The sequence below is a fragment of the Oncorhynchus mykiss genome, chromosome 14 (genome assembly GCF_013265735.2).
Source record: "Oncorhynchus mykiss isolate Arlee chromosome 14, USDA_OmykA_1.1, whole genome shotgun sequence".
Taxonomy (NCBI): Eukaryota; Metazoa; Chordata; class Actinopteri; order Salmoniformes; family Salmonidae; genus Oncorhynchus; species Oncorhynchus mykiss.
In genome coordinates this window covers 8,415,001-8,440,847 of record NC_048578.1, presented here as the reverse complement: position 1 = coordinate 8,440,847, position 25,847 = coordinate 8,415,001, and the positions used below count along the sequence as shown (strand labels likewise).

Here is a 25,847-nt window from a genome sequence, read left to right as displayed (position 1 = left end):
ATAACTGATACTAAACCTGTCTCTTGAACCTATCCTCTGACATTAATGAGAACCTGAGTTCACTCAGACAAGGAAGCCTGAGCAGTCATCATCCTCTTCAGGGAAGTGATTGTCATGCTGAGTCTGAGAGTGAAATCTCTCACATTTGCATACTGGGGAAGCCTGTCTCTGGTCCTATTAGTGTACGTTGAGCCGCGGGGCCCGATGCATGCTATGATGACCCCAGGAGACAGTGAGAAGTGGGAAACATGTAATTTGCACAGACAGGAGCGCGGCTTGGGAGAGACTGCTGGGGAAATTGCCAGGGTCTTTTTTTATTTCACTTAAAGAAGGCTGGGGGAGCCTATCACCACCTGTCTGCATGCTGCACAGGAGGATGGATCGTCATGATATGGACTGTCTCATGCTTCATGACGTGATTGTTCATTATTTTACGGTTAAGGACCTGAAGTTAAAAAGTGGCATTCTGATGACTAATTAATGACTCGTCATCATTTAGCATCGTAATAAACATTAGTGATGCGCTGGTTGACTGAATCAAAATAAAACAAGGCATACAAAAATCCATAAATGTGTAAGTCCTGTGCAATTCATATCTATCGGCTAAATTGATATTTTTCTGTCATTTTTTTTTAACCTGGCGTTAGTGCGTAGCCTAAACTTCAGGGCCTAACTGTAGCGCGCCAAATACACACCAATTGCCAAATGCTTTGGGGAACTTGGGAAGACAACGTCAACGTTAACGTTAAAGTTGTAAAGCAGGATGATAGCAGTGCCTGCTATGTTATGCGTGATGATTGTGAGGTGCTATGCAGTTTACTGTTCCGATGGGTTAATTGAATAATAGTCTGAAATCTGGACACTGACTGTATCTGTAACCTCTCACATAGGTACTATAATATTAACTCCTGCATTTCTTGCGATAAAACAACAAAAAAAGTCAATTTTGACTGAGGAGTATTTTTCTCCCGTCATCCTTGAGTAATAAAGGCCTACTTCACTAATTTTGTGGGATTTTTCTGTTGTTGATATATATAAATATATATATTTGTATTATTATTTATTTAATTTTGATTTATCAGGGGGTGCTGTAGCACTACTTCCCGCTGCTATGCTAATATCCATGGACAAGATAGTGTTAATGTGACCCCATACAGTAGGTCCTGCTAAAGACGATTGCAGGCAAATACATATATAAACCAACCTGACTGCAGAGGGCTCCTCCATATCGCACGAAAGTAACACAATGCTTGCAGTTGAACATCAAATCATAGACGTCTAAGAAGATCACTCAAATTCTGTCACATTTGTGCATTTGGAGACTTAGGGCATTGATGTGTGTTGTTGCCAATTCTGATTTTTCCTGTTGAAATTTTGCTTTCAGAAATGTGTTGTAGGTGAAGAACTTGTCATTAAGAAAGAAGGCCTCATTCAGCAGTTGTTCTCTGTTCAATAAAAAATGTTGAGACAATAAATGCAATATAGGCGATAGCTTGAAAGCCGGTGACGTCGACCGCCGAACACCGAGCTCAACAAATTTCTGCCCTGCTAGAGCAGGCCCGGTCAACTATAGAGCTATATTTTATTCAATTTATTTTTGAAATTATATAGATTACATTTGATATTTATACAATTGCACAGAGAAAGAGATTTTGTTTAACGAGTAATATACAAACATTTTTAAGGAACAGATCAAAATTCCTTTCAAAACCTCACCTTGTGAGGATAATGGCACTGAGCCTTTAAAAAAAATATATATTTTAGGAGGGAGAACACATTGGGTGGGATCTTAGACCATTCAAAGATACAGAATCCTCCCGATCCTTGATATCCTTCGTCTGCGCTTATGGACAGCCCTCTTCAATTCAAACCACAGGTTTTCAATGGGTTTCAAGTTCGGAGACTGAGATGGCCACTGCAAAATCTTCATTTTGATGTGTGCTTGGGGTTATTGTTTTGTTGGAAGATCCACTTGCGGTCAAGTTTCAACCTCCTGGCAGAGGCAACTAGGTTTTTGGCAAAAAATATCCTGGTACTGGGTAAAGTTCATGATGCTGTTGACCTTAACAATGGTCCCAGGACCAGTGGAATCAAAATAGCCCCATAACATCAAATAATTACCACCACATTTTACAGTAAGTTTGGGTTTCTTTTCTTCTCATGCATTCTCATTTCTACGCCAAACCCACCACTGATGTGCGTAGTCAAAGAGCTCGATTTTCATGTCAACCAACAAATGTAAACACCTGGAGTTTGCTAAATGGCATTGGCACTTGGATTGGAACTGGTGCTTTGGTCAGATGACATTAAAATAGAGCTCTTTGGCCACTCACACCAATGGTGGGTTTGGTTGATGGCTTTTTTCAAATCCAATGACTTTTCCATGTAGATTCCACTTCATAATACATTGGCAAATTATGTTGAATCAACAGTGATTCAACCAGTTTGTGCCGAGTGGGATATAATACAGCTCGTACAAAGGATGACGTCTTAGTATGTAGTAAGCAAGAGATAATTCGGGTACAGCCTCTGTAATGATTGATTTGTAAAAATCAAATCGAACATGAACTTAAAAGCTCATTTAAAGTTTGATTTGATTTAGTCCTACTCTCTAGCTTTGATTTTTTGGTTGAGATGGAGACGTGAATCCAACATATGAATTATTCATTTGTAAACAAACTGGAATTAAAGCCAAACTAAGTCAGTGGCACAGATGGAACTGTCCAAGCAGAAGATACAGTGTACATCTCATTCAAATGTTGATATTTGGTTGCATTGGCAAACACGATCCAATATTACAAAATAGCATTACATTTGAAATCAACCAGAGGTAGAAACCCAAGGTTAATATACAGTATATTGTCTATTTTTAGTTGAATCCTGGGTTGAATTGAAACAACAGCTGTTGATGACTTTGCGTTGTAAAAAGGTTTGTATTTGGTTGCGTTTAACAACCAAACACAATTCAATATCACTTTTGAAATACAGTAAATAGCCGAAAGTTAAGGCTATCTTACTAACTCATGTAACATTCAACCTTAAAATGAGGCTACAGTAGCTATACATTTCTTCTTATGTAATCATGTAAAGCGTCTATGTTCAAGTTAGCATGCATAGGTCATCGCAGGGTCTGTGGCGATCTTCACAATCGCTGTAATAATTTGCATAGAATCTCGAACGGCATTGATCACTTGCGCTTTGTACTTTTCATGTCATCTCAACTGAAATCCAGGTCATTTGGTTCTGCTATTAGATGAAGCACAGTCATAACATATTCATCTTTTGAATAAAACAAATGTATTTACATTTAAAATGATCTGTGCTTTTAAATGGTTGAAAGCGCAGTGATAGACATTTGGGTGTCAACCACACTGTTTTGGAAAACCTCCCTGGTCTTTGTACTTGAATCTGTGCTTGAAATTCACTACTTCACTGAGGGACCTTACAGAAATGAGTTAAACATTCAAAAATCATATGAACCACTATTACTGTCCATGCAACTTATTATGAGACTTGTTAAGCACATTGTTACTCCTGAAAGTATATAGGACTGCCATAACAAGTGGGTTGAATACTTATTTGATTTGATTTCAGCTTAAATGTTTTATTAATCTGTAAAAATGTCTAAAAACAAAATTCCACTTTTGGGGTACTGTGTGTAGACAGTCGGTGGCACAAAATCTCAATTGAATCTATTTTAAATTCAGGCTGTAACACTACAACATGTGGAAAAAGTCAAACAAATGTTTAACAACAAGAGAGAGGTAGATTCCCACAGCAGTATCTTCTAGGCTGCATTTGGCTGAAACCAGGGTTGAAGTCACTCTTCAGGAACAGGGGGAGGTGATGACATGTTGAAGTTGGCAAGCCATCACGGCTTGTGGAGCTTTGTGATGAGGATGCTGAAAGCCACACTCCTTCATTTGGGAATAACGTTAAAGACTGAGCCAACAACACAACTGTTAACAATGGATTGACCCCATCGTCACTCACATGGCCACCTTCGTTTTTTGGTGATCTGAGGGAGAACTGCACAGGGAAGAGAATACTTATCTGTGGCCCTCTTCCGTGCTACTGAAGGGATTCGGAACATTACAGCCGTTTCTTTACCCTGAATGAGCACCTGAATAAACTTTGCAATGACAGGAATGCCCTTTTTTGTGACAACTTTGATTTGCTGTGGGAGCAACAAGCACTTTTTAAAAGAGACGGGATTCACCCTAACCGCAGTGGTTCCGGGATTATTTCCAGCAACATCGCAAACTGTTTTAGAGACTGACAGACGTGGTGGTCTGGTCGTGCTCCAGTCCTCCCTGTCAGAATGAGCAACAGATGATTTGGAAAGCATATAAACTCCTGTAGAAATGGCACTATGGTTATTCATCTCGGCCTTCATGTGAGTTTATACATACTGTTATCTCCTACCATTCTGATAGATTGGAGACTGTCAGAAAACGTGGTTATAATGTTAATAATTCGGTTGTTATTCCTTTGGCTACCTGGAGGCAGACACCCCAGAGGCAGAGTGGCCCACATGGCGCTTTGAAATGTTAGAGCAATCACAAGTAAAACCCTGTCTCGTGAATGACTTCATGACTGAGCGCATAGTTCATTGCATGTTTCTCACTGAAACATGGCTGTCATCAGACTGTAGTGCCGCTCTTATTGAAGCCTCTCCTCGGACTACAGCTTTTCATACTCTGAACTATTGTCTATTGTCCTTGAGAACTAAGATAAAATCATTGTGTTGGGCGATTTTAATATTCATGTTGACAAAGAGACTGGCTCCAAGGTCATTGAATTTATTAATCTTTTGAGCTCTATGGACTTTATCCAACATGTTACTATGCACACCCATAACCACGGCCATACTCTGGACCTGGTTATTACCAAGGGGGCTTTCTATGAACATATCCTCTATTGTTGATGTTGCTTTATCTAATCACCACTGTGTATTTTTTTTATTACATTGTTGCCCATAGCACATGGTAATACTGAATGCATTATTGAGAAACAGTATCTTACTTCTGAAGTTGATGCAAATTGTATTGAATGTATGAACAATACTCCACCACCTATTCTGCCTTTCTTTTGTGATGATTTAGTTGATAACTTTAATAACAAATTAAGGGTAACCATTGATGCCATAACTCCAGTAGAGTTGAAAAAGGCCACATCCAAACGAGGATCCCCTTGGACGAGTGAGGAAACTAATAAATGAAAGAGGAATTGCAAAAAGGCAGAGCGGAAGTGGAGAACGTCAAAGTTGCAGGTCCATTATGATATTCTGAGAGAGCAACTTGGCATATACAATCCATTCGGAAAGTATTCAGACCACTTCACTTTTTCCACATTTTGTTACGTTACAGCCTTATTTTAAAATGTATTAAATAAAAAATATTCCTCATCAATCTACACACGATACCACATAATGACAGAGGGAAGTTTTAAAAAAAAAAATTCAAAAAATGTTTTCAAATGTTAAAAAAAACAAAAACAGAAGTAACTTATTTACATAACTATTCCGACCCTTTGCTATGAGGCTCGAAATTGAGCTCAGCTGTTTCCATTTATCATCAAAAAGTGAAAGGGTCTGAATACTTTCCGAATGCACTATATAACAAGTAAATGAGAAATTCCAGAAGGGCTAATTTTTCTAACTTCATCACTATGAATCAGAATATTTAGAGAGCGCTCTTCTCGACAATTGATGGCCTGATAAGTCCTACCCCTGCAAACCTATGTGAACTTTCCTCCACATCTAAATGTGAGGAGTTTACAGCACATTTCAGAGATAAGACAACCAACAATAGGCTCGGTATGAGTCAAGCAAGACCTGATGAGAAGTTTGACATGTGCCCTTTAGTTAAAGTGGTAAATGATCTTCGAGCCAACACAGATGCCAAACAGCTCTCTGTCCTTAGATTAAAGTGTTGCATTCAACACTGTTGACCATGATGTCCTTCTGGACATGTGGGTTGGCCTCTCCGGTGCCGTTCTAAATTGTTTTAGGACTTATTTAACCGGTCGAGAGTTTTTTGTCACCCTTGGTGAACATAACTCAGAGAAAATACATATCACATGTGGCGTTCCATAAGGTTCGATTTTTGGGTTCGGTACTGTTCAGTTTATATATGTTTCCCCTTGGCAGCACTATCAGAAAGCACGGCATTGATTTTCACTGCTACGCAGACGATACACTACGTCACATTTCTATGTCACCAGAGGATGTTTAGCTCCATGGAAAAATTATTAGACTGCATTAGTGATTTTAATACAACTTCCTTCAGCTAAACTAAGACAAGACCGCTGTACTTATTGTTGGAACAAAAGCACAGAGAGAAAATCTAGCCGCACATTTTAGCAATAAAGACAAAACAGCAGGTAAAAAACCTAGGTGTTATTTTAGATTCTGATCTAAATTTCGAATCACACATTAGGAATGTGACCAAAATAGCTTTTTACAACCTGAGTTTTTCTCTCAGTCTGTTTCTCTCTCAGGCTGATACAGAGAGACTCATCCATGTTTTTATTACAAGCAGGCCTGACTACTGTAATGCTCTCCTGTCTGGTCTACCCAAGAAAGTCATTGGTCAACTACAAAAACATACAAAATGCTGCAGCACGGGTACTGACCAATTTTTTACACCAATTTTAAGTTCTCTGCACTGGCTGCCTGTGAGTTTTTATCGTTCATTTTAAGATTATTCTATTGGTTTGTCAATAAATAGACGTTCTTGTGCACCCCAATACATATCAGATATGCTTTAAGTTATGTACCCAGAAGGTCCCTCAGGTCCTCAGGTACTGGCCTTTTAACTATTCCAAAGCCTAGGACTAAGAGGCATGGAGAGGCAGCCTTTAGTTGTTATGCCCCCTGCCTCTGGAATAGCCTGCCAGAGAACCTGGGGGAGGGGGGGCTGTGGACATGTTTAATAGATCTCTTAAATCACATCTTTTTAGCTTTGCTTTTCCTTAGTGTGCTTTTTAGTTGTTCAGTTTGTGTCATTATTTTGTTATTTGTCTTATGTTTTATGATTTATGATTATGATTTAACTGTTTTATGCATTAGGCCTAATAGTGCAGTGATTCGTCAAATTTGGAAGCCTTTGCATAATAGCTGGGAAATTGTTGATTTTGCAACAACAAAAAATAGGATCGCAGAATCGCAAAATCCTGGATGGACTGGCAAATGCATCCCATAACATTTTCACACGCAAATAACCATTGGTTTATTTTTACATGATACATCTGTCCTTCTCTTCTCAAGTTCTTGACTCAAAGGCAGAACGAGAGATCATCAGAGCGGTCAGCACGCAGTCTCTTTCAGCCAGATGGCAAATTCAGCACTCTTCATAGTGTGCGACTTTCTTTATTTTTATACATCTGTTAGTCAGCACCTCTACAAACGTTTTTGGATTTGCATTAGCTCATGCTTTTTAATAGGAAAGCTGCACCATCAGAATGCAATTTAGTGAGGGACCCAAAACAATGACAAATGTTTTTTTTTACATTTATTGTGAAACACTATAATTCCATTACTGCAGACGTTTTTTGGAACTTTTCTGAAATTATAATGCAACCATGTTCCAGGAAGCTCCTTTAAAAACGGGAGTTTTAACAAGGGTAGCTTTATAATGTATAAATGTTATCAAAAATCTGTATACAAGAAACGCATTCCAGACCGGTCTGCAAGTTTTTAATTTTTTATGGCTTTTCAAGTAATGCTGTATACAGTAAATAGTGTTCAAAATAATAATAATAACTATAAAAAACGTCTGAAATATGTTCAAGCTTTAAAATGTTGTGGAGGTCCTGGCCTGGTGTGGTTACACGAAGTCTGCTGTTGTGAGGCCGGTTGAACGTACTGCCAAATTCTTTAAAACGACGTTGGAGGCGGCTTATGGTAGAGAAATTAACATAAAATTATCTGGCAACAGCTCTGGTGGACCATCCTGCAGTCAGTATGCCAATTGCACGCTCCCTCAAAACTTGATACATCTGTGGCATTGTGTTGTGTGACAAAACTGCACATTTTAAAGTGGCCTTTTATTGTACAAAGCAAAAGGTGCATCTGTGTAATGATCATGCTGTTTAATCACCTTCTTGATATGCCACACCTGCCAGGTGGATGGATTATCTTGGCAAAGGTGAAATGCTCACTAACAGGAATGTAAACAAATGTGTGCTCAAAATGTGAGTGACACTTTACAAACGTTGCATTTACGTTTTTGCTCATTCTAGCCCATGAGAGGGCAGATAAGCACAGCTTACAAACAATTTTTTTCTCAAAGTTTCCAGAATGCCACGTGCGTCAATTTATATCAATACATTTCTAACAACATAATAATTACGAAACTTCTATTAGATCAAATAAGCCTTAAGTAGTAAATTAGTATTCAAATGTTTTGCTTACCAAATTAGACACTGTCATATACACCTCCATAAAAAAAATACCCACTTTGTCTTCTTATTGCTGTATTCTTGCGCCGACAGATTTTGGGCGTAGTTAATCCTCTCGTTTTGCCCCTTCCTCTCTGGCGTAGCGTAGTTTCGGAGATGCCTAGGCTGATGAAGGAAACTGGGGGCCACCTATTACCACTGCCAGGTTTTGGGTCCGGGATGGTGGCCATGGGGGAAAGCAATGAAATGCCAGAAAAGGGGATTAGACTAGAGAGATAGTAGGCTATGCTATGGCAAATTTGATTAAAAATTCAAGTCGTGTCTGTGTTACTGAAATGTAGGTATTCTTATCTGTCAAATTGAACGTAGTGGGATACTACTGCATAAATCTTGGATTCCAGGAAATTAGCATATAGTTACCATGGTGATGGAAGCTCGCTGATCCAAGGAGTTCCACAATAATACTGCTAGCTACTTGGGGAAGTTTTCTGCTTACTTCTAGCAAGCTAGCTAGCTTTTTAATTTTCTAGTAGATCTACCGTGTCTCACTTTTGAGAGTGAAACGACTATCTTTCTTTCCAGCATTTTTTTATTGCCAAGTTAAAGAACATCTCCAGGTGTCCGCCCATCGCGAAAAGAAGACAGCCAGATTGTAGGTGCTCAGGTTAGGTCTCACTGCTGGTCACGTAGCCCGAACATCTGCTTCGACATAAGGAAATATGACTGTGCTTGCTGCTGGTTAATGGATACCTGAGACAGAAAAGTTCTGAAGACGTCTCCCCCTCTGAAGGTAAAGACCGCAACCACTAGTGCGTTTACTATTCAAGAAAATCGTACTGTATGTAGCCTATCATTTGTCTCTAATTGTTGTTAACACATTTCAGCAGCAGCGTTGCAATTGTACAATTAGAAGCCTGTCTTTTTTTGTCATTATTGTCTCTGTGTCATAAGTAGTAGTAGTAGTCCTGGTGGTTTATTATTATACTTTTATAAAAACTTTTTTTGACATCATTTTGTATATCATTTCTTGGCTTGAACCCTTAACTCACAGCTACAGTGTGTCTCCAGTGTACAGTATGTGGGTGTTTTTGTCTTTTCAGGGCCTGAGTGGAGGGACAGGAGTTGGGTCTTGTTCTTGAGGTGAGCCTTGGTAGACCAGGCAACCATAACAAGATGGTGAAAAAAAACACAGGACACTCACGACGGTCGTCCATATCCAAGACGGCTGGTGGCTCCCAGATATCCAGCCTCAAAGACCTGAGCCTGCTGGATGGATCTGGCCTTGGGCAGGAGGAGACCCCAGAGCTGCCTCCAGAACCCCCCACACCTGACGAGAGCCACTTGGGCTTCCCAGACCCTGTCTATCTGCTGGCGGCAGTCATCTTTCAGAACACTCACCTGGAGAAGCCTGCTGCCCACCGATTAGTCAGTTATGGCAAGCGGGCGGGGCTGCCCCTGCCTGAGGCCAAGGATGAGGCGTACCAACGTAGCTCGTATGAGCTGGCCTTCAACACACTCAAATGTAAGTGAACAGCAGAAAGGACTGTAGGGGGGATTTTCCCCCCTCTATGGGGAAATGTATACTTAGAAAGGTTTTCTATCCTTCCTCCTTCATTCTATATTTTCCTCTTTAATTGACTGCAGTATGTACGTATGTATGATGGGTCCCCATTCCGCTGCATATGATTGGACGTGGTTATCTTGAGCCACGCATGCAAGAGAAAAGCAACGAAAGCAAACAAACGGCCATTTGAAAATGAGAATGAATAGTGTTAGGGACATTAATTGACAGGTGGAATTGAATCCTGATAGATTGATGGAGGGAAAAGTGCAGGAGAAAATCCCTTTGAATGGCCATGGGGAATTCAGTGGGATGTTACAAATCAATTGTTCCCATATATATATATATATATATATATATATATATATATATATATTTATATATTATCTGTGAAACCAAGGACGGGGGTGCAGGTCTGCGGCTGCCAAACACACAGGGTGTGTAATCACCATGGCGTTAAGGGAGGGGAAGGTTAGAGGACTGTCAGTGCAGCCCAGGAGATGGAATCGATTTCTCCTGCTCTACCCATGTGAGAGGGGCTTTCATCTCTCTAGATTAGGCTTGCTTGTTGAGGTCCGGGTTTGCATATCAGACTAACTCGAGCTCCATTGCTTCCCTGCTGCAACTGTAAAAGTGGTTGTGAGAGCAGGAGTTACGTTTCCTGGCTACCCCAGACTCCTAGCTCCGGCCAAACGTTACGCCTCACCCACAGACGTTAGTTTCTTCTCTGCAGTGAGTCTGGATCTGAGTACCTTCCCCGAATAACATTCAGGGCCATCTGATTGGTCCAGAAACCAATGGGTTGGGCCAGAGCCAGAACACACTTGGTTAAAATGGCGGTTTGAAAATGTGTCATTGGCTTTGATACTCTGATTGGTTAGAGACGATCCTATCCCTCATGACTTCAATGATGGCAGTCTCAGACTAAAGTCCACTACATGATTATGTGGACGGACACCTGTTCATCGAACATCTCATTCCAAAGTCATGGGCATTAATATGGAGTTGTTCCCCCCTTTGCTGATATAACAGCCTCCCCTCTTCTGGGAAGGCTTTCCACTAGATGTTGGAACATTGCTGCGGGGACTTGCTTCCATTCAGCCACAAGAACATTAGTGAGGTCATGCACTGATGTTGGGCGATTTGGCCTGGCTCATAGTCAGCGTTCCAATTCATCCCAAAGGTGTTTGATGGGGTTGAGGTCAGGGCTCTGTGCAGGCCAGTGAAGTTCTTCCACACCGATTCCGACAAACCATTTCTGTATGGACCTTGCTTTGTGCACAGGGGCATTGTCATGCTAAAACAGGAAAGGGCCTTCCCCAAACTGTTGCCACAAAGTTGGAAGCACAGAATCGTGTAGAATGTCTTTGTACGCTGTAGTGTTAAGATTTCCTTTCACTGGAACTAAGGGGCCTAGCCCGAACCATGAAAAACAGCCCCAGACCATTATTTTCCTCCACCAAACTTTACAGTTGGCACTATGCATTCGGGCAGGTAGTGTTCTCCTGGCATCCGCCAAACCCAGATTCATCTGTCGGACTGCCAGATGGTGAAGCATGATTCATCACTCCAGAGAACCTGTTTCCACTGCTCCAGAGTCCAATGGTGGCGAGCTTTACACCCCTCCAGCTGATGCTTGGCATTGCTCATTTTGACTTAGGCTTGTGTGCGGCTGCTCGGCCATGGAAACCCATTTCACGTTTCTTCCAGAGGCAGTTTGGAACTCGGTAGTCTTGCTTTCAGAACTCGGCGGTCCCGTTCTGTGAGCTTGTGTGACCTACCAATTCGCGGCTGAGTCGGTGTAGCTCCTAGACGTTTCCACTTCACAATAACAGCACAGTAGACCAGGGCAGCTCTAGCAGGGCAGAAAATAGCCGAACTGACTCGTTGAAAAGTTGGCATCCTATGATGGTGCCACATTCTAATGCCAATGTTTGTCTATGGAGATTGCATGGCTGGGTGCTCAATTGTATACACCAGTCAGCAACGGGTGTGTTTGAAATAGCAAAATACACTCATTTCAAGGGGTATCCACATACTTCTGTATATATATAGTGTATGTGGCGAACTACAGAACATTTGAAGAATTTAGTATGAGTCGTCAGGCTAGAAGGTCAAAGGTCATACAACAAAATAGGGCACGCCGTGTTGGATGGAAGAGGTCTGAGATTCTATCTTAACTCTATATTTAGTATAGTATCGCTTGCCTCTATGGCTTGGAGTCCTTATTTCCAGAGGAAAAAATAGATAAGTCGATTTTTTCTCTCTCTCATTTCAATCCCATTTTTTGTTTAATAAGTGGTATGTTATCAGTTCCACCTAATTCTGATTCTCCCCGTCTTTCCTACTCTCATATCCCTGGAATGAGTTCATTTGGAGAGCACCAGATAGTGGGATAATGTTCTGGAAATAAAAATGTACAGCAAATGAACGAGGTATTGACTAGCAGAGGCTGACGTACAATAATAACCTCAGATGAGTCACGTTTTTCTCCCCCCTAATTTTTGTTGTTTACAATTTGGATGTGGCTCACTGTTTACAACGGGACGTAAATACAATGTCTGCGGCAGAATTCATTTGCAAAATAAGGGCATTTTCTGGCTGGTCGATAGAATGTCCGTCGTTATTACAAAAGACAAAAGGAGGCGGATCACTACATTGTAATTGTGCCTGAACTGCGTCAAGGCTGTCCTATTGTAGCCAAGATTGCTTGGTGTGGTGAAGATGTACACAGCCTATTTGTCTGGCACATCAGATTCGGTCACATTTGTTGCGTTAAAAAAAAAGAAGAAAATGCTAACCAATGAAACGACACAGCTGAGAAAGAGGCCTTAATCTCCCCCACTGTCCTCCGAGGAGCGGGATGACTTCAGGTTGCAGAGATCGATATACACAACACACTGGATGCATCTTACACGTACAGCCTGGGAATGACAATGATCCAACATCGAGCTGAGGTCAGTTGTTAACTTAAAAAAAAAAAAAAGCTTAGGCAGCGAAAACCCGGCGAGCAAAATGCCAATGAACCCTTGTATTGATCATGTGATTCTAACTCTTATCCATTCGAATCAAAAGTAGCCCTAAACCCCGTAACGACACACAGAGGACAAAGTGTTCCCGTAATGCAGTCATTATTACAGTAATGTAGACTGCATTACATTACATTACTGCATTGTGTGTTGGACAGTGATTTCTGACGACGTCACCCCACTCATTCACACAAAAGAACTGAATCGAGCATAGAGGAGACCGATGGGCTGATGTTCATTGGATGGAGGTGGTTTAGTTTAGAGGAGGCCTGGTGGTAGTGTGTGTTGCTGCAGTGTACGAGATGACCCACGGTGAACCTCTTAAGTGTGAAACCAAAGGGAAATTATTACCAGGGTATCTAGGAATATCTAGATTACAGTGATCTATTTCTGTGTCGTTCCCCCTCCTCCCTCATTCTAGTTCTCTCTTTTCCTCTCCTCTTATTCTATTTCCCCCTCTCTCTTTCTGGCTCCGTCCCACCACTCTTTTCCTCCTTCTCTTTTTCTTTGTTTCCTCTATTCTTCACTAGCGCCCCAGTCATCACCTTGAATCTTGGAGGGTTGATCACATCTCTTCATGTCCCTGGTCCCAGACATCATTTGCTCAACGGAGATAGAAAGAGAGAGAGGTGGGATCCCCCCCCCCCCCATCCATCCCTCCCTCCCTCTTCATTCCCTCTCTCTGTTCTGCATTCCTCCGAGGCCCACTCCTGTCTCCTCGTCCGTAGTAGCCAGCAGCCTTGTCACAGCACAGAGCTGATATGTGGCTGGAGTAGGCAGGGAATAGGTTTATTTGACTTGGGGGAGGGGGGTGGGGGGGCTCCTTTGTTTCAGACCGTGGGAGGGAGAGAGAGGGAACATGTCCTTTCTGCCCTTGGCTAAGAGCATGGCACTTTACCCCGAGACACTTCAGCAAATATGAAACATTGCAGGTTGATAATATGTAAGCTATTTAACACTGCCATCCTGTCCAAGGGTTCTGCTCAGCTCGCCTGAATAGAGACTCGGGGGTTTGTTGGCAGAGCTTCTTTTAGATTCATGTGAAATGGAGTGTACCGCTGTGGAATACTGCGAGGCAAAGAGCTGAATAAGGCCAAGTGGGGTTGTATTCAGGCCTTCTAGCGCTCCTGTGTGGATTTATTTGACCGTGTTCATCATCACTCACTGGCCTTAGTTAGTTTGTTACCTGGACGAGGGCCACACGACACAAACTCAAACAATTGGTTAGAGAGTAGCGCCTCATCCTAGGTTGTCATGAAGTTGCCCCTAGACACTGCTATAAGATCAGTTTGGTATTTTTACCCTTCAAGGTTAGGGCGAGGATTTGGGGAGGGTACGCTGATCCTAGATCTGTGCATAAGGGCAACTCCTACCCGACGCTTATAGGTCGATATTTAGGTGCTTACACCTCAGCTCAGTGCTGCCCCTGATGTGTAATAGCTTCTGGTATGAGAGATTTATATGTGAATTTACTCTGTGTTTTACTCCTCAGTCCTCCCTAGGCTGATTTATAGACCAGGGAGGATAATGACCTCCACATATATATATATATACCGCATCATCATCACACCCCCCCCCCTGGGTCTGTGCTTTCCTCCTGTACTGTAGGGTCAGGCAAGGCGGCCATGTTGCTAGGCTTATCTTTAAGACCTTCTGCTGCTATGATCGAAACACTCATTGACCCGACGCTGCTGTAAATCCTGCAAGGAGTATAGGCCCAATCACAGACACTGTCTTTAGTGTGTGTGTGTGTGTGTATATATGTGTGTTTTTTTGCACCCCTTTTATCTAGCCTTCACCTGTTTAGCCCAAGTTGAGCAGACGGTTGGCGTGATTTGTGATGTTATGGTAGGTTAACAGCGGGGTATGTTGTTGCCATGGCGTCCCAGTGGCAGTTCTTTGTAATGGCGACACCTCCCAGTGGCAGTTAGATAGGACTCAGACGTGTCATTTAAGATTAGAGGTTAATCAGGGCAGCACAGCCATTATGTACACACACACACACACACACACACACACACACTCAAAACCCTTCCCGTCTGTCCCATTTCGTTTTAGATTTAAATGCATTCATAAGCACGCACGCACATACGTACGCACACAAACACACACACACATACACACACACTCAAACACTCAAAACCCTTCCCGTCTGCCCCATTTCATTTTCGCCTTCTCAATGGGATAAAGAGGATTTTGAAAATAAGGAAAATGCTGTTCTATCAAGATTACCTGGAACATGTGCATTTTGGATAAAGCTGCTGTGCTTCCCTTTCCAACATGTAGTGAAAACACATTGCAAAATTGAGGGGGTTTAGAAACAGGTGTTTCCTAATCCAAGATAAAGCAGATGTGTTGCTGTTTGCTCTCCCTTCTTTGGAGTTGAAGGAGAAAGCCTGTGGTTCTGGGGACACTGGGAACCAGAATGTGTGAGTCTGTTTGTTTGTGTGTGTGTGAGGCCGTGTGTGTGTGAGGCCGTGTGAGGCCGTGTGTGTGTGAGGCCGTGTGTGTGAGCGAGACTGTGTGTGAGCGAGGCTGTGTGTGAGCGAGGCTGTGTGTGTGTGAGGCCGTGTGTGTGTGAGGCCGTGTGAGGCCGTGTGTGTGTGAGGCCGTGTGTGTGAGGCCGTGTGTGAGCGGGGCTGCGTGTGAGCGAGGCTGCGTGTGAGCGGGGCTGCGTGTGAGCGAGGCTGCGTGTGAGCGGGGCTGCGTGTGAGCGGGGCTGCGTGTGAGCGGGGCTGCGTGTGAGCGAGGCTGCGTGTGAGCGGAGCTGCGTGTGAGCGAGGCTGCGTGTGAGCGGGGCTGCGTGTGAGCGAGGCTGCGTGTGAGCGGGGCTGCGTGTGAGCGAGGCTGCGTGTGAGCGGGGCTGCGTGTGAGCGGGGCTGCGTGTGAGCGGGGCTGCGTGTGAGCGAGGCTGCGTGTGAGCGGAGCTGCGTGTGAGCGAGGCTGCGTGTGAGCGGGGCTGCGTGTGAGCGAGGCTGCGTGTGAGCGGGGCTGCGTGTGAGCGAGGCTGCGTGTAAGCGAGGCTGCGTGTGAGCGGGGCTGCGTGTGAGCGGGGCTGCGTGTGTGTGAGACTTGTGTAAGTGTACAGTATGTCAGAGTATGTGAGCGGAGTTGAGCGGTCAGAAATCCAGCTCTTCGCTCAAAGGAGAAAACTAACTGCCGCTTCAAATTCGCTCCGTTCATTAAAATCACAGTTTAACCAACACCCATCTATTTTTGTGACTACCTGGACCCACTATTTGGCTTTGAAGTATTGAAACCAAACCATATGATTTGAATGAAAAGTAGCTTATTTTAATAAACAACAGGAAAAGGTAAGAAGCACTCATCATTTCAAACAAGCTGCATGTCGTATTAAACAGCATATAAACACTCCAAATAGTTCAGGAGCCAGACAGGGAGCCTAAGGAGGAACGAAGATAAATTATTTAGGCTATGTTATTTATATTATTTCAAGGCTATAGCCTACAAAAAAACATGTTGTGAAGCATTTGCTGGTGCGACACACTAGGCTGGTAGGGGCATTAAATGCTCAGCATTTAAACAAAATGTCGTTGTTATTAATAGTATATAAATTGCACATATATAGGCTGTGACTTACTTAGAATTCATTACAAATGAAACAAAAAATGATTAGGCTCCATCTATAGTGCCTTTGAATTCATTTTTAGAAACATGAGTTTGTCCGGAGTCTCTGGCTTCAGGCTCATGCGATGGTGCATGGAGATCAGGCCAGCAGTGGAGAATGCCCTCTCAGTGCTTGCAGAGCCACTGGCATCCCTTGCCAGGCTGGGCAGGGATGCGTAGTTGTTTTCAGTTTCTTCTGTAGGTAGGCCTAAAGGGTTTTAGGTACTATAACCCTATCAAAACGGAAAGCTCCTTGAAAGAGGTAAAAGGACAGGCCTATTGGGCCAAAATCAAGGATGGCCTATTGTGTAGATAATAGAATGAAAATTAACTAAACTTTTAAGAGATCTGATTTTTAGTTAATAAATACTTTGCTACAGTGTTTCGCTTTGCTACACTTAGCTAGCTACGCACCTGGTTCCTATCTGTTGGCATGTGCATGTACTAAGGACACCATCATGCTTTCGGGATACCTGTCTTTTCAGATTCCACAATGGTTCTTTAGTTGTGGACACTACATCACCACGCTCCCTCTTTTGCTCGTGGTCCTCCTCGTCTTTGTTCACCTCTGTGTTTTATCAGTTTCCTTATTAAAACATTTAGAGAACTCCATGACAGGAGCTAAAGCATGGGGCCATAGCAACACACGAGTAGATTACAAACGCATGCTGGTCCAGCATGCCATGAGCTCGCAAAGGGCTCGTGAAAGGCTCATGAAGTGCCCGTGAAGTGCCGGTGAAGGGCTCGTGAAGTGCCCGTGAAGTGCCCGTGAAGTGCTCGTGAAAGGCTCGTGAAGTGCCCGTGAAGTGCCCGTGAAATGCTCGTGAAGTGCTCGTGAAGTGCCGGTGAAGGGCTCATGAAGTGCCCGTGAAGTGCCTGTGAAGTGCCCGTGAAGGGTTTGTGAAGGGCTCGTGAAGTGCCCGTGAAGTGCCGGTAAAGGGCTCGTGAAGTGCCCGTGAAGGGCTTGTGAAGTGCCCGTGAAGTGCTCGTGAAAGGCTCGTGAAGTGCCCGTGAAGGGCTCGTGAAAGGCTCATGAAGTGCCTGTGAAGTGCCCGTGAAATGCTCGTGAAGTGCTCGTGAAGTGCCGGTGAAGGGCTCATGAAGTGCCCGTGAAGTGCCTGTGAAGTGCCCGTGAAGTGCCCGTGAAGGGTTCGTGACGTGCTCGTGAAGTGCCGGTGAAGGGCTCATGAAGTGCCCGTGAAGTGCCTGTGAAGTGCTCGTGAAGTGCCCGTGAAGTGCCCGTGAAGTGCCCGTGAAGGGTTTGTGACATGCAAGTGAAGTGCCGGTGAAGGGCTCATGAAGTGCCTGTGAAGTGCCCGTGAAATGCTCGTGAAGGGCTCGTGAAGTGCCGGTGAAGGGCTCATGAAGTGCCCGTGAAGTGCCCGTGAAGTGCCCGTGAAGTGCTCGTGAAGTGCTCGTGAAGTACCCGTGAAGTGCTTGTGAAGCGAGCGCTACTGGAGTGGGTGAGAATGCTGATGCTCCAGCCTTTGGAAACTTGCTCCTCGCTCCAGTCAAATTTGGCACACTCCACTCCTCGCTCCGCTCACATACTCTGGCGTGTGTGCGAGGCGGTGTGTGTGTGTGTGTGTGTGTGTGTGCGTGCTTGCGCGAGGCTGTGTGGGTCAGAATAAAACATCCTGTTGTCAAGGGAGACAGATGTTCCCTTCATGATAGCTCAGCTAGGGCAGAGAGAAGAGAAAAACACATTAGGAACTGCAGATGTCTCTCAGATAGCTGGTATGTAGCCTACAAGACCTTGGTCTCTAATGAGAGCAATGCACATGGTATGTATCCTGGTATTACAGCCACCGATTACATGACTAGCAATGTGTGATTAATAAGTGTCATCAGTGTCGCAGAGGCTCTAATTTCTAAATGAATTATGGTAAATTAACTCAATTTAAATCTCTAATTAACTCCATTAAAATACAAAATGAGCATTTAATCGTGTGAGTAAAAAATAAAATCCTCATCTAATTGAATTAGCGTTTCAAATTATAGTGAGATTATTCCTGCTGCCTGCGAGAGCTCTCTCGCTGTCTCTCCCTATCTACTTTCTAGACAAGAGCTCAGCATTAGATATGGAGTCTCAACCCTAGTCATTTATTTCATTGGGTTAGGTGTGTAATTCTATCAGGCTTGTTCCAAATGATCCTGTCTGGTCTGGGCTGGTCTGTGGAGATAATTAGAGATAGAGATAATAAAGATAGAGATGAGATTGGCAAGATCCTGAACCATTATCTCCATATGATGGAAATATTAATTCTCACCTTCTCTCACTCACTCACTCACTCACTCACTCACTCACTCACTCACTCACTCACTCACTCACTCACTCACTCACTCACTCACTCACTTACTTACCTGTCCACGAGTTACACTATTGAAACATTCTCTATGCTCCTCCCACCACAGACCAAGAGCTCCTGGAGGACATCATGATTGACAGCTGCTTTTACCTCTCTCAGCCAATGGTGAGTGAAACATAGAGCTTCACCCAGGGAGGAGGAAGTTCGAGATCTGTTTCAACCGGTTTTGACTTTCTCTAACTTCCTGACTCCACAGCGGTACTTCAGAGCTCTCAATATTCATGTCCCGCTGTTCTCCTTGTTGTACAAAGTCTTTGTTCAGCTCTGCTTGCTTTTCCTACCACTAATCTGTAACTGTGATACCGATTATTATATATCGATATAACGCCTTTTCTTCACATCACAAAGCAATTTGGTGCCGCACATCTGAGAGAACAAAGAGAACTCGGCTAGTCGGTTGTTTGTTGGGTTTGTTGCTTTTCTCAAACAGAAACACTCCATTAGTGATGAGATCAGGATGCTCTACATGGCACCCTGGGCTGCTCAGGGCTGTGTCTGCGTGCCCGCCGCTCAGCGGGTCTGAGTGTATTCTGGTCGATACGTATCCCTCCTCTCTCCGTCTCTGGGAGCGGTTGTCTGGGCTGTGAGCCCAATACAATTAGCAGTGCACTGTGTAGACGTAAAGAGAAGGTTCCCACGGCAGCCATGAACCGAGAGGTAGTTGCACTGTAAAACAACGCCTCCCTACTCATTTACGTAAATAAAGATTGGCGTCTGGGATGGTTTTTGAGTGTACTTTTGCCCCGCTGTAGTTTAAAGAAACAGGCTTGTGATGTTAGAGTAGAGATGATGGCAATGATGGAGATGGTAATGTGAGGGCAAACTGGAATTCATCCATAAGCGCGCGCACACACACACACACACACACACACACACATACACATGCACCAAGCACACACACACCCACCCACCCACACACAGACACATACACACACACATGCACCCACCCACACACAGACACACACATATACACATACACGCATGACACGCACAGACTTACTGTAGTAACTGTGTGAAATATGGCCCTGCCTGGAATGAATGGGTCTTCTCTATGGTGGGGTGGCAGGTCGTTATTCTGGAGACAATAAAGGCCAGACACAATGAGGCTCTCTTCAGAACTCACTCTCACCTCATTTTACACCCCTGGCATCTATAAAGTTCAACCTTGACGGAAAGAGGAGGAGAGGGGTGCCAAGGGAGACGTAAAAAGGAGAGGGGGATGGGGATAGAAACGAAAGGTGCTATCTAGAACCTAAAAGGGTTCTTCAGTTGTCCCCATAGGAGAACCCTTTGAATAACCCTTTTTGGTTCCAGGTGGAACTCTTTTGTGTTCCACGTAGAACCCTTTCCACAGAGGGTTCTACATGGAAGCCAGAAGGGTTCTACCTGGAACCAAAAAGGGTTATCCTATGGGGACAGCCGAAGAACCCTTTTGGAAGCTTTCTTTCTAAGAGGGGAACTGAAGTCTGGAGTGTATTTGATTGCAGTGAAGAGAGAAATGGGGATTAGATCTACCTCACTGCGGCTGGAAATAGAGGGAAGTGACCATGCAGTGACCAGAGAGACAAAGCATAGGAGTTTAAGTGATGCAGTGAAACTGCACAGTATTCTCCTGATGGTAGACCATGCATAGCAGCGACCTCTGTATTTGTAGACCTCATCATTTGATCATTACTTGGTCCATCACATCCATCACGGCCAGTGTTCAGTTGGTCAGTGTTAAGTGGCCAGTGCTGGGTGTTAAGGCCTGATGTCACAGCGCGGCAGCAGTGGTGACGCGACATCACAACAGACTTGTTTACTTCCAGCCACGGGACGCTGTTGCCAGGCAGCCCCCCCCGGGTTCAACCTTGGTAGAAGGCGAGCGATGACGGAGGAAGGGAGAGAGGAATGTAGGGAAAGGAGGGGGAGATAGGGACGGACCCAGCACCTGTTTCTGATATCAACCTTTCCAAAAATCTGATTAAAAGCCCCTGAGTGAATAACGAGCTGGAGCTAGTTCTTTAGCCGAGCAGTTAGTGTTAGCCTAGCGTAGCGTCTCGCTCCATTAGCCTTGCAGCGGCGCCATGGCAATCTGTTGCTGCCGAGCAACACCATCTGCCACTAATGTGATCTGTGTCCCTCGACCCCTTGAGGGAGAAAGAGGGAGAGAGAGGAAGAAAGGGGAGGGATAGAGCGACGGAGGGACAGAGTGACAGAGCGTGAAGGTATGAGAGGGTGATAAGCTGGTGGGAGAGGTAGAGTGTGAGAGGGAGAGATGGAGTGTGTCTTCCTGCCGGGTTTAATTAAGAGGTAGAAGCCAGGTCCTGGCAGGGCATCCCAAAGCTGCTCCACCCCCCTACCTCTGCCTCTGAGTGGAGGACGGGGGACTGCTGGGTACCTGCCCAAAACAACCGTAGGAGTTACATGACACTGTCAATCCTGCCTAATCAATAAACCCATCAAACTGTCTTCTCAGGGGATATCTCTTGAGGGTTTCTGAAGGTAGTTACTGTGTATAGCAGTATTGAATTATCCTTACTGTGTCTAGGCGATCTCTGGGGTTTGATGATAAAGAATGTTGATTGTTGAACCGTGTGAATTCGTTCTATTCTCTCTCTACACTATGCTCCCTCTGGTGTAGGCATCCAACTGTTGAAGAACAACTCCTTCATCCGTTCTATGCTGTATCTGTTGTTTTCTCTCTTTGGCCGACTGACAGTTTGTTGGCAGTTGACTGTCAGAGCGTGACATTTCTATCCGTAGATACTCTGGTGCGGTTGATTGTTGAAGCAAAACTTCTCTCTCTCTCTATCCAGCCCCAACTCTGCTGTTATTTCCGTTTCTGGACACGTATACAGTTGGCTTTTGAAGTGTGTCTGATCTATGGATTCTAACTCTACGCTGTGTTCTTTCTCCAGCCTGATGACCAGATGAGTCTGGTGGTGGTGATGCTTTACGACTTCCAGGACAGGAAGTTCCTCCCTCGGGAATGCCAGGGGGAGGAGCTCGTACAGGAAGTCAGGGAGGTGGAGAACTGCCTCCTCAGGTAAGAGGGAAGCGGGGGGGGGTACTTTATCTGTGTTGTTTTGGTAGGTCGCTGAGGGGTATGAGTGTCTGTTGGAACACCTTCTCTCTTCCTGTGTGTGTTGTAGGTTTAAGACCAAGCTGGCAGCCTCCCTGGCTCGCAGTAGGATCAAACATGACCTCCTGACCATCGACTGCATCCTCCCCGAGGCTGTGAGGAAGAAACAGGAGAGAGCCAACAGGCTGCTCCTCTACGCATGGGTCAACACATTCAAGAGCAGGTCAGCACACTACACACACACACACACACACACACACACACACACACACACACACACACACACACACACACACACACACACAGGTCTGAGATTGTGGGTGTTGGCCATGCAGGTGCCATGCAGACATCCCATTAAACCATAATGTGCGTGTGCGAGAGAGAACGGAGGAGAGACGTAGAGAGACGGAGAGAGAGAGAGATAAGGTTAGATATATACTTGTCTGATTTTCCACAGAAAAATGCTTTACGTAGAAGAAAAGGCCCTGCGAGAGAGTGAGAGACATGGCATAGACAACATCAAACATACACATTTGTGAAAAACAAAACAGAAAAGACAGCGTAAGGACTCATACACCTCCCTTCACCATTACAATCACTGTGCCCCCCCCTCATCCACTCAATATAACACATCCCCTTAATGTCCAAGTTCACTGAGCGTTGCACATCATGTTACTGCACAACCCTGTCATTACAATGTCCACGATTCCATGATTATTTTACACAGTTACATTTCCCTTCTCAGAATTGCACGTCCATTCCCATGCCCTCTGTATTTTTCATAAGGGTCAGTGCGTGTGGCACCAATCTGTTTTTGTACCCGACCAGTTTAGACTTGGGAGTCTGCAGTGTTTCCTGGATGGCAGGATCACAAACTCAAGAGTTGGGAGGAGTCCTTCCTCTGCTATTTTGTTTGCCATCCTCGGCATGTTTTTGTGGTAGCTGTCCAGAAAGGTTCTTTACTCAGTTCTCAGCAGACTTGTCACCCTGGTTTTTGTCTGTACTGTGACACTGTCGTGTCTCTGAGGTCTTTAATGACCTCAGAGAGTCAGGACACCCGTTTAACGTCCCATCCAAAAGACGGCACCCTACACAGGGTTGTGTCCCCAACCCCAATCCCCCCAGCCCTGGGGAATTGGGATATTATTTTAGACCAGAGGAATGAGTGCCTCCTACTGGCCCTCTAACACCACTTCCAGCAGCATCTGGTCTCCCATCGAGGGAACGACCAGGACCAACCCTGCTTAGATTCAGAAGCAAGCCAGTAGTGGTATGCAGGGTGGTATTGCATAATTGTAATACAGGAAGGCACAATTTATACTACAATATTTACACAAGTATTGGGGGTGGGGGTCTGGTAGCAGTAGTTGTGAAATGTGTGTGCATGTGTGTGTGTGGGTGTGGGTGTGGGTGTGGGTGTGTCTGTATTATCATGACACAAGGCGAGACCCAGATGCAGACAGATGGTTGGAGTCTTACAATGTTTATTCATCCGAAAGGAGTAGGCAAGAGAATGGTCGTGGACAGGCAAAAGGTCAAAACCAGATCAGAGTCCAGTAGGTACAGAGAGGCAGACAGGCTCGAGGTCAAGGCAGGCAGAATGGTCAGGCAGGCGGGTACAGAGTCCAGGAACGGGCAAGGGTCAAAATCGGGAAGACTAGAAAAAGGAGAAATGCAAAGAGCAGGAGAGCGGGAAAAACGCTGATTGACTTGGAAACATGCAAGACGAACTGGCACAGAGAGACAGGAAACACAGGGATAAATACACTGGTAGAGAGAGACAGGAAACACAGGGATAAATACACTGGTACAGAGAGACAGGAAACACAGGGATAAATACACTGGTACAGAGAGACAGGAAACACAGGGATAAATACACTGGTACAGAGAGACAGGAAACACAGGGATAAATACACTGGTACAGAGAGACAGGAAACACAGGGATAAATACACTGGTACAGAGAGACAGGAAACACGGGGATAAATACACTGGTACAGAGAGACAGGAAACACAGGGATAAATACACTGGTACAAAGAGACAGGAAACACAGGGATAAATACACTGGTACAGAGAGACAGGAAACACAGGGATAAATACACTGGTACAGAGAGACAGGAAACACAGGGATAAATACACTGGTACAGAGAGACAGGAAACACAGGGATAAATACCCTGTTACAGAGAGACAGGAAACACAGGGATAAATACACTGGTACAGAGAGACAGGAAACACAGGGATAAATACACTGGTACAGAGAGACAGGAAACACAGGGATAAATACACTGGTACAGAGAGACAGGAAACACAGGGATAAATACACTGGTACAGAGAGACAGGAAACACGGGGATAAATACACTGGTACAGAGAGACAGGAAACACAGGGATAAATACACTGGTACAGAGAGACAGGAAACACGGGGATAAATACACTGGTACAGAGAGATAGGAAACACAGGGATAAATACACTGGTACAGAGAGACAGGAAACACAGGGATAAATACACTGGTAGAGAGAGACAGGAAACACAGGGATAAATACACTGGTACAGAGAGACAGGAAACACGGGGATAAATACACTGGTACAGAGAGATAGGAAACACAGGGATAAATACACTGGTACAGAGAGACAGGAAACACAGGGATAAATACACTGGTAGAGAGAGACAGGAAACACAGGGATAAATACACTGGTACAGAGAGACAGGAAACACAGGGATAAATACACTGGTACAGAGAGACAGGAAACACAGGGATAAATACACTGGTACAGAGAGACAGGAAACACAGGGATAAATACACTGGTACAGAGAGACAGGAAACACGGGGATAAATACACTGGTACAGAGAGACAGGAAACACAGGGATAAATACACTGGTACAAAGAGACAGGAAACACAGGGATAAATACACTGGTACAGAGAGACAGGAAACACAGGGATAAATACACTGGTACAGAGAGACAGGAAACACAGGGATAAATACACTGGTACAGAGAGACAGGAAACACAGGGATAAATACACTGGTACAGAGAGACAGGAAACACAGGGATAAATACACTGGTACAGAGAGACAGGAAACACAGGGATAAATACACTGGTACAGAGAGACAGGAAACACAGGGATAAATACACTGGTACAGAGAGACAGGAAACACAGGGATAAATACACTGGTACAGAGAGACAGGAAACACGGGGATAAATACACTGGTACAGAGAGACAGGAAACACAGGGATAAATACACTGGTACAGAGAGACAGGAAACACGGGGATAAATACACTGGTACAGAGAGATAGGAAACACAGGGATAAATACACTGGTACAGAGAGACAGGAAACACAGGGATAAATACACTGGTACAGAGAGACAGGAAACACAGGGATAAATACACTGGTACAGAGAGACAGGAAACACAGGGATAAATACACTGGTACAGAGAGACAGGAAACACAGGGATAAATACACTGGTACAGAGAGACAGGAAGCACAGGGATAAATACACTGGTACAGAGAGACAGGAAACACAGGGATAAATACACTGGTACAGAGAGACAGGAAACACAGGGATAAATACACTCGTACAGAGAGACAGGAAACACAGGGATAAATACACTGGTACAGAGAGACAGGAAACACAGGGATAAATACACTGGGGAAAATAAGTGACACCTGGAGGGGGTGGAGACAATCACAGGGACAGGTGCAACAGATCAGGGTGTGACGTGTGTGTGTGTGTGTGTGTGTGTGTGTATATGAGTGACTGCATGTGTGCTAAGGTGTGGACAATCA

General features: G+C 44.4%; 1 protein-coding gene across 2 annotated transcripts in view; it reads left to right on the top strand.

Moving 5' to 3' along the window:
- Positions 1–8,106: 8,106 nt before the first annotated feature.
- Positions 8,107–25,847, top strand: part of LOC110487721 (putative methyltransferase NSUN7) — a 38,297-nt gene continuing 20,556 nt past the window's right edge. Inside the window, exons 1-5 of one of the 2 annotated variants that reach the window (XM_036942856.1) lie at positions 8,107–9,193; positions 9,504–9,925; positions 19,036–19,094; positions 21,890–22,017; positions 22,124–22,276. In XM_036942856.1, the coding sequence (XP_036798751.1) occupies positions 9,577–9,925; positions 19,036–19,094; positions 21,890–22,017; positions 22,124–22,276 (689 nt within the window). In that variant the 5' untranslated portion in view covers positions 8,107–9,193; positions 9,504–9,576. The remainder of the gene's footprint in view (positions 9,194–9,503; positions 9,926–19,035; positions 19,095–21,889; positions 22,018–22,123; positions 22,277–25,847) is intronic. The other variant, XM_036942855.1, reaches the window with a different exon arrangement.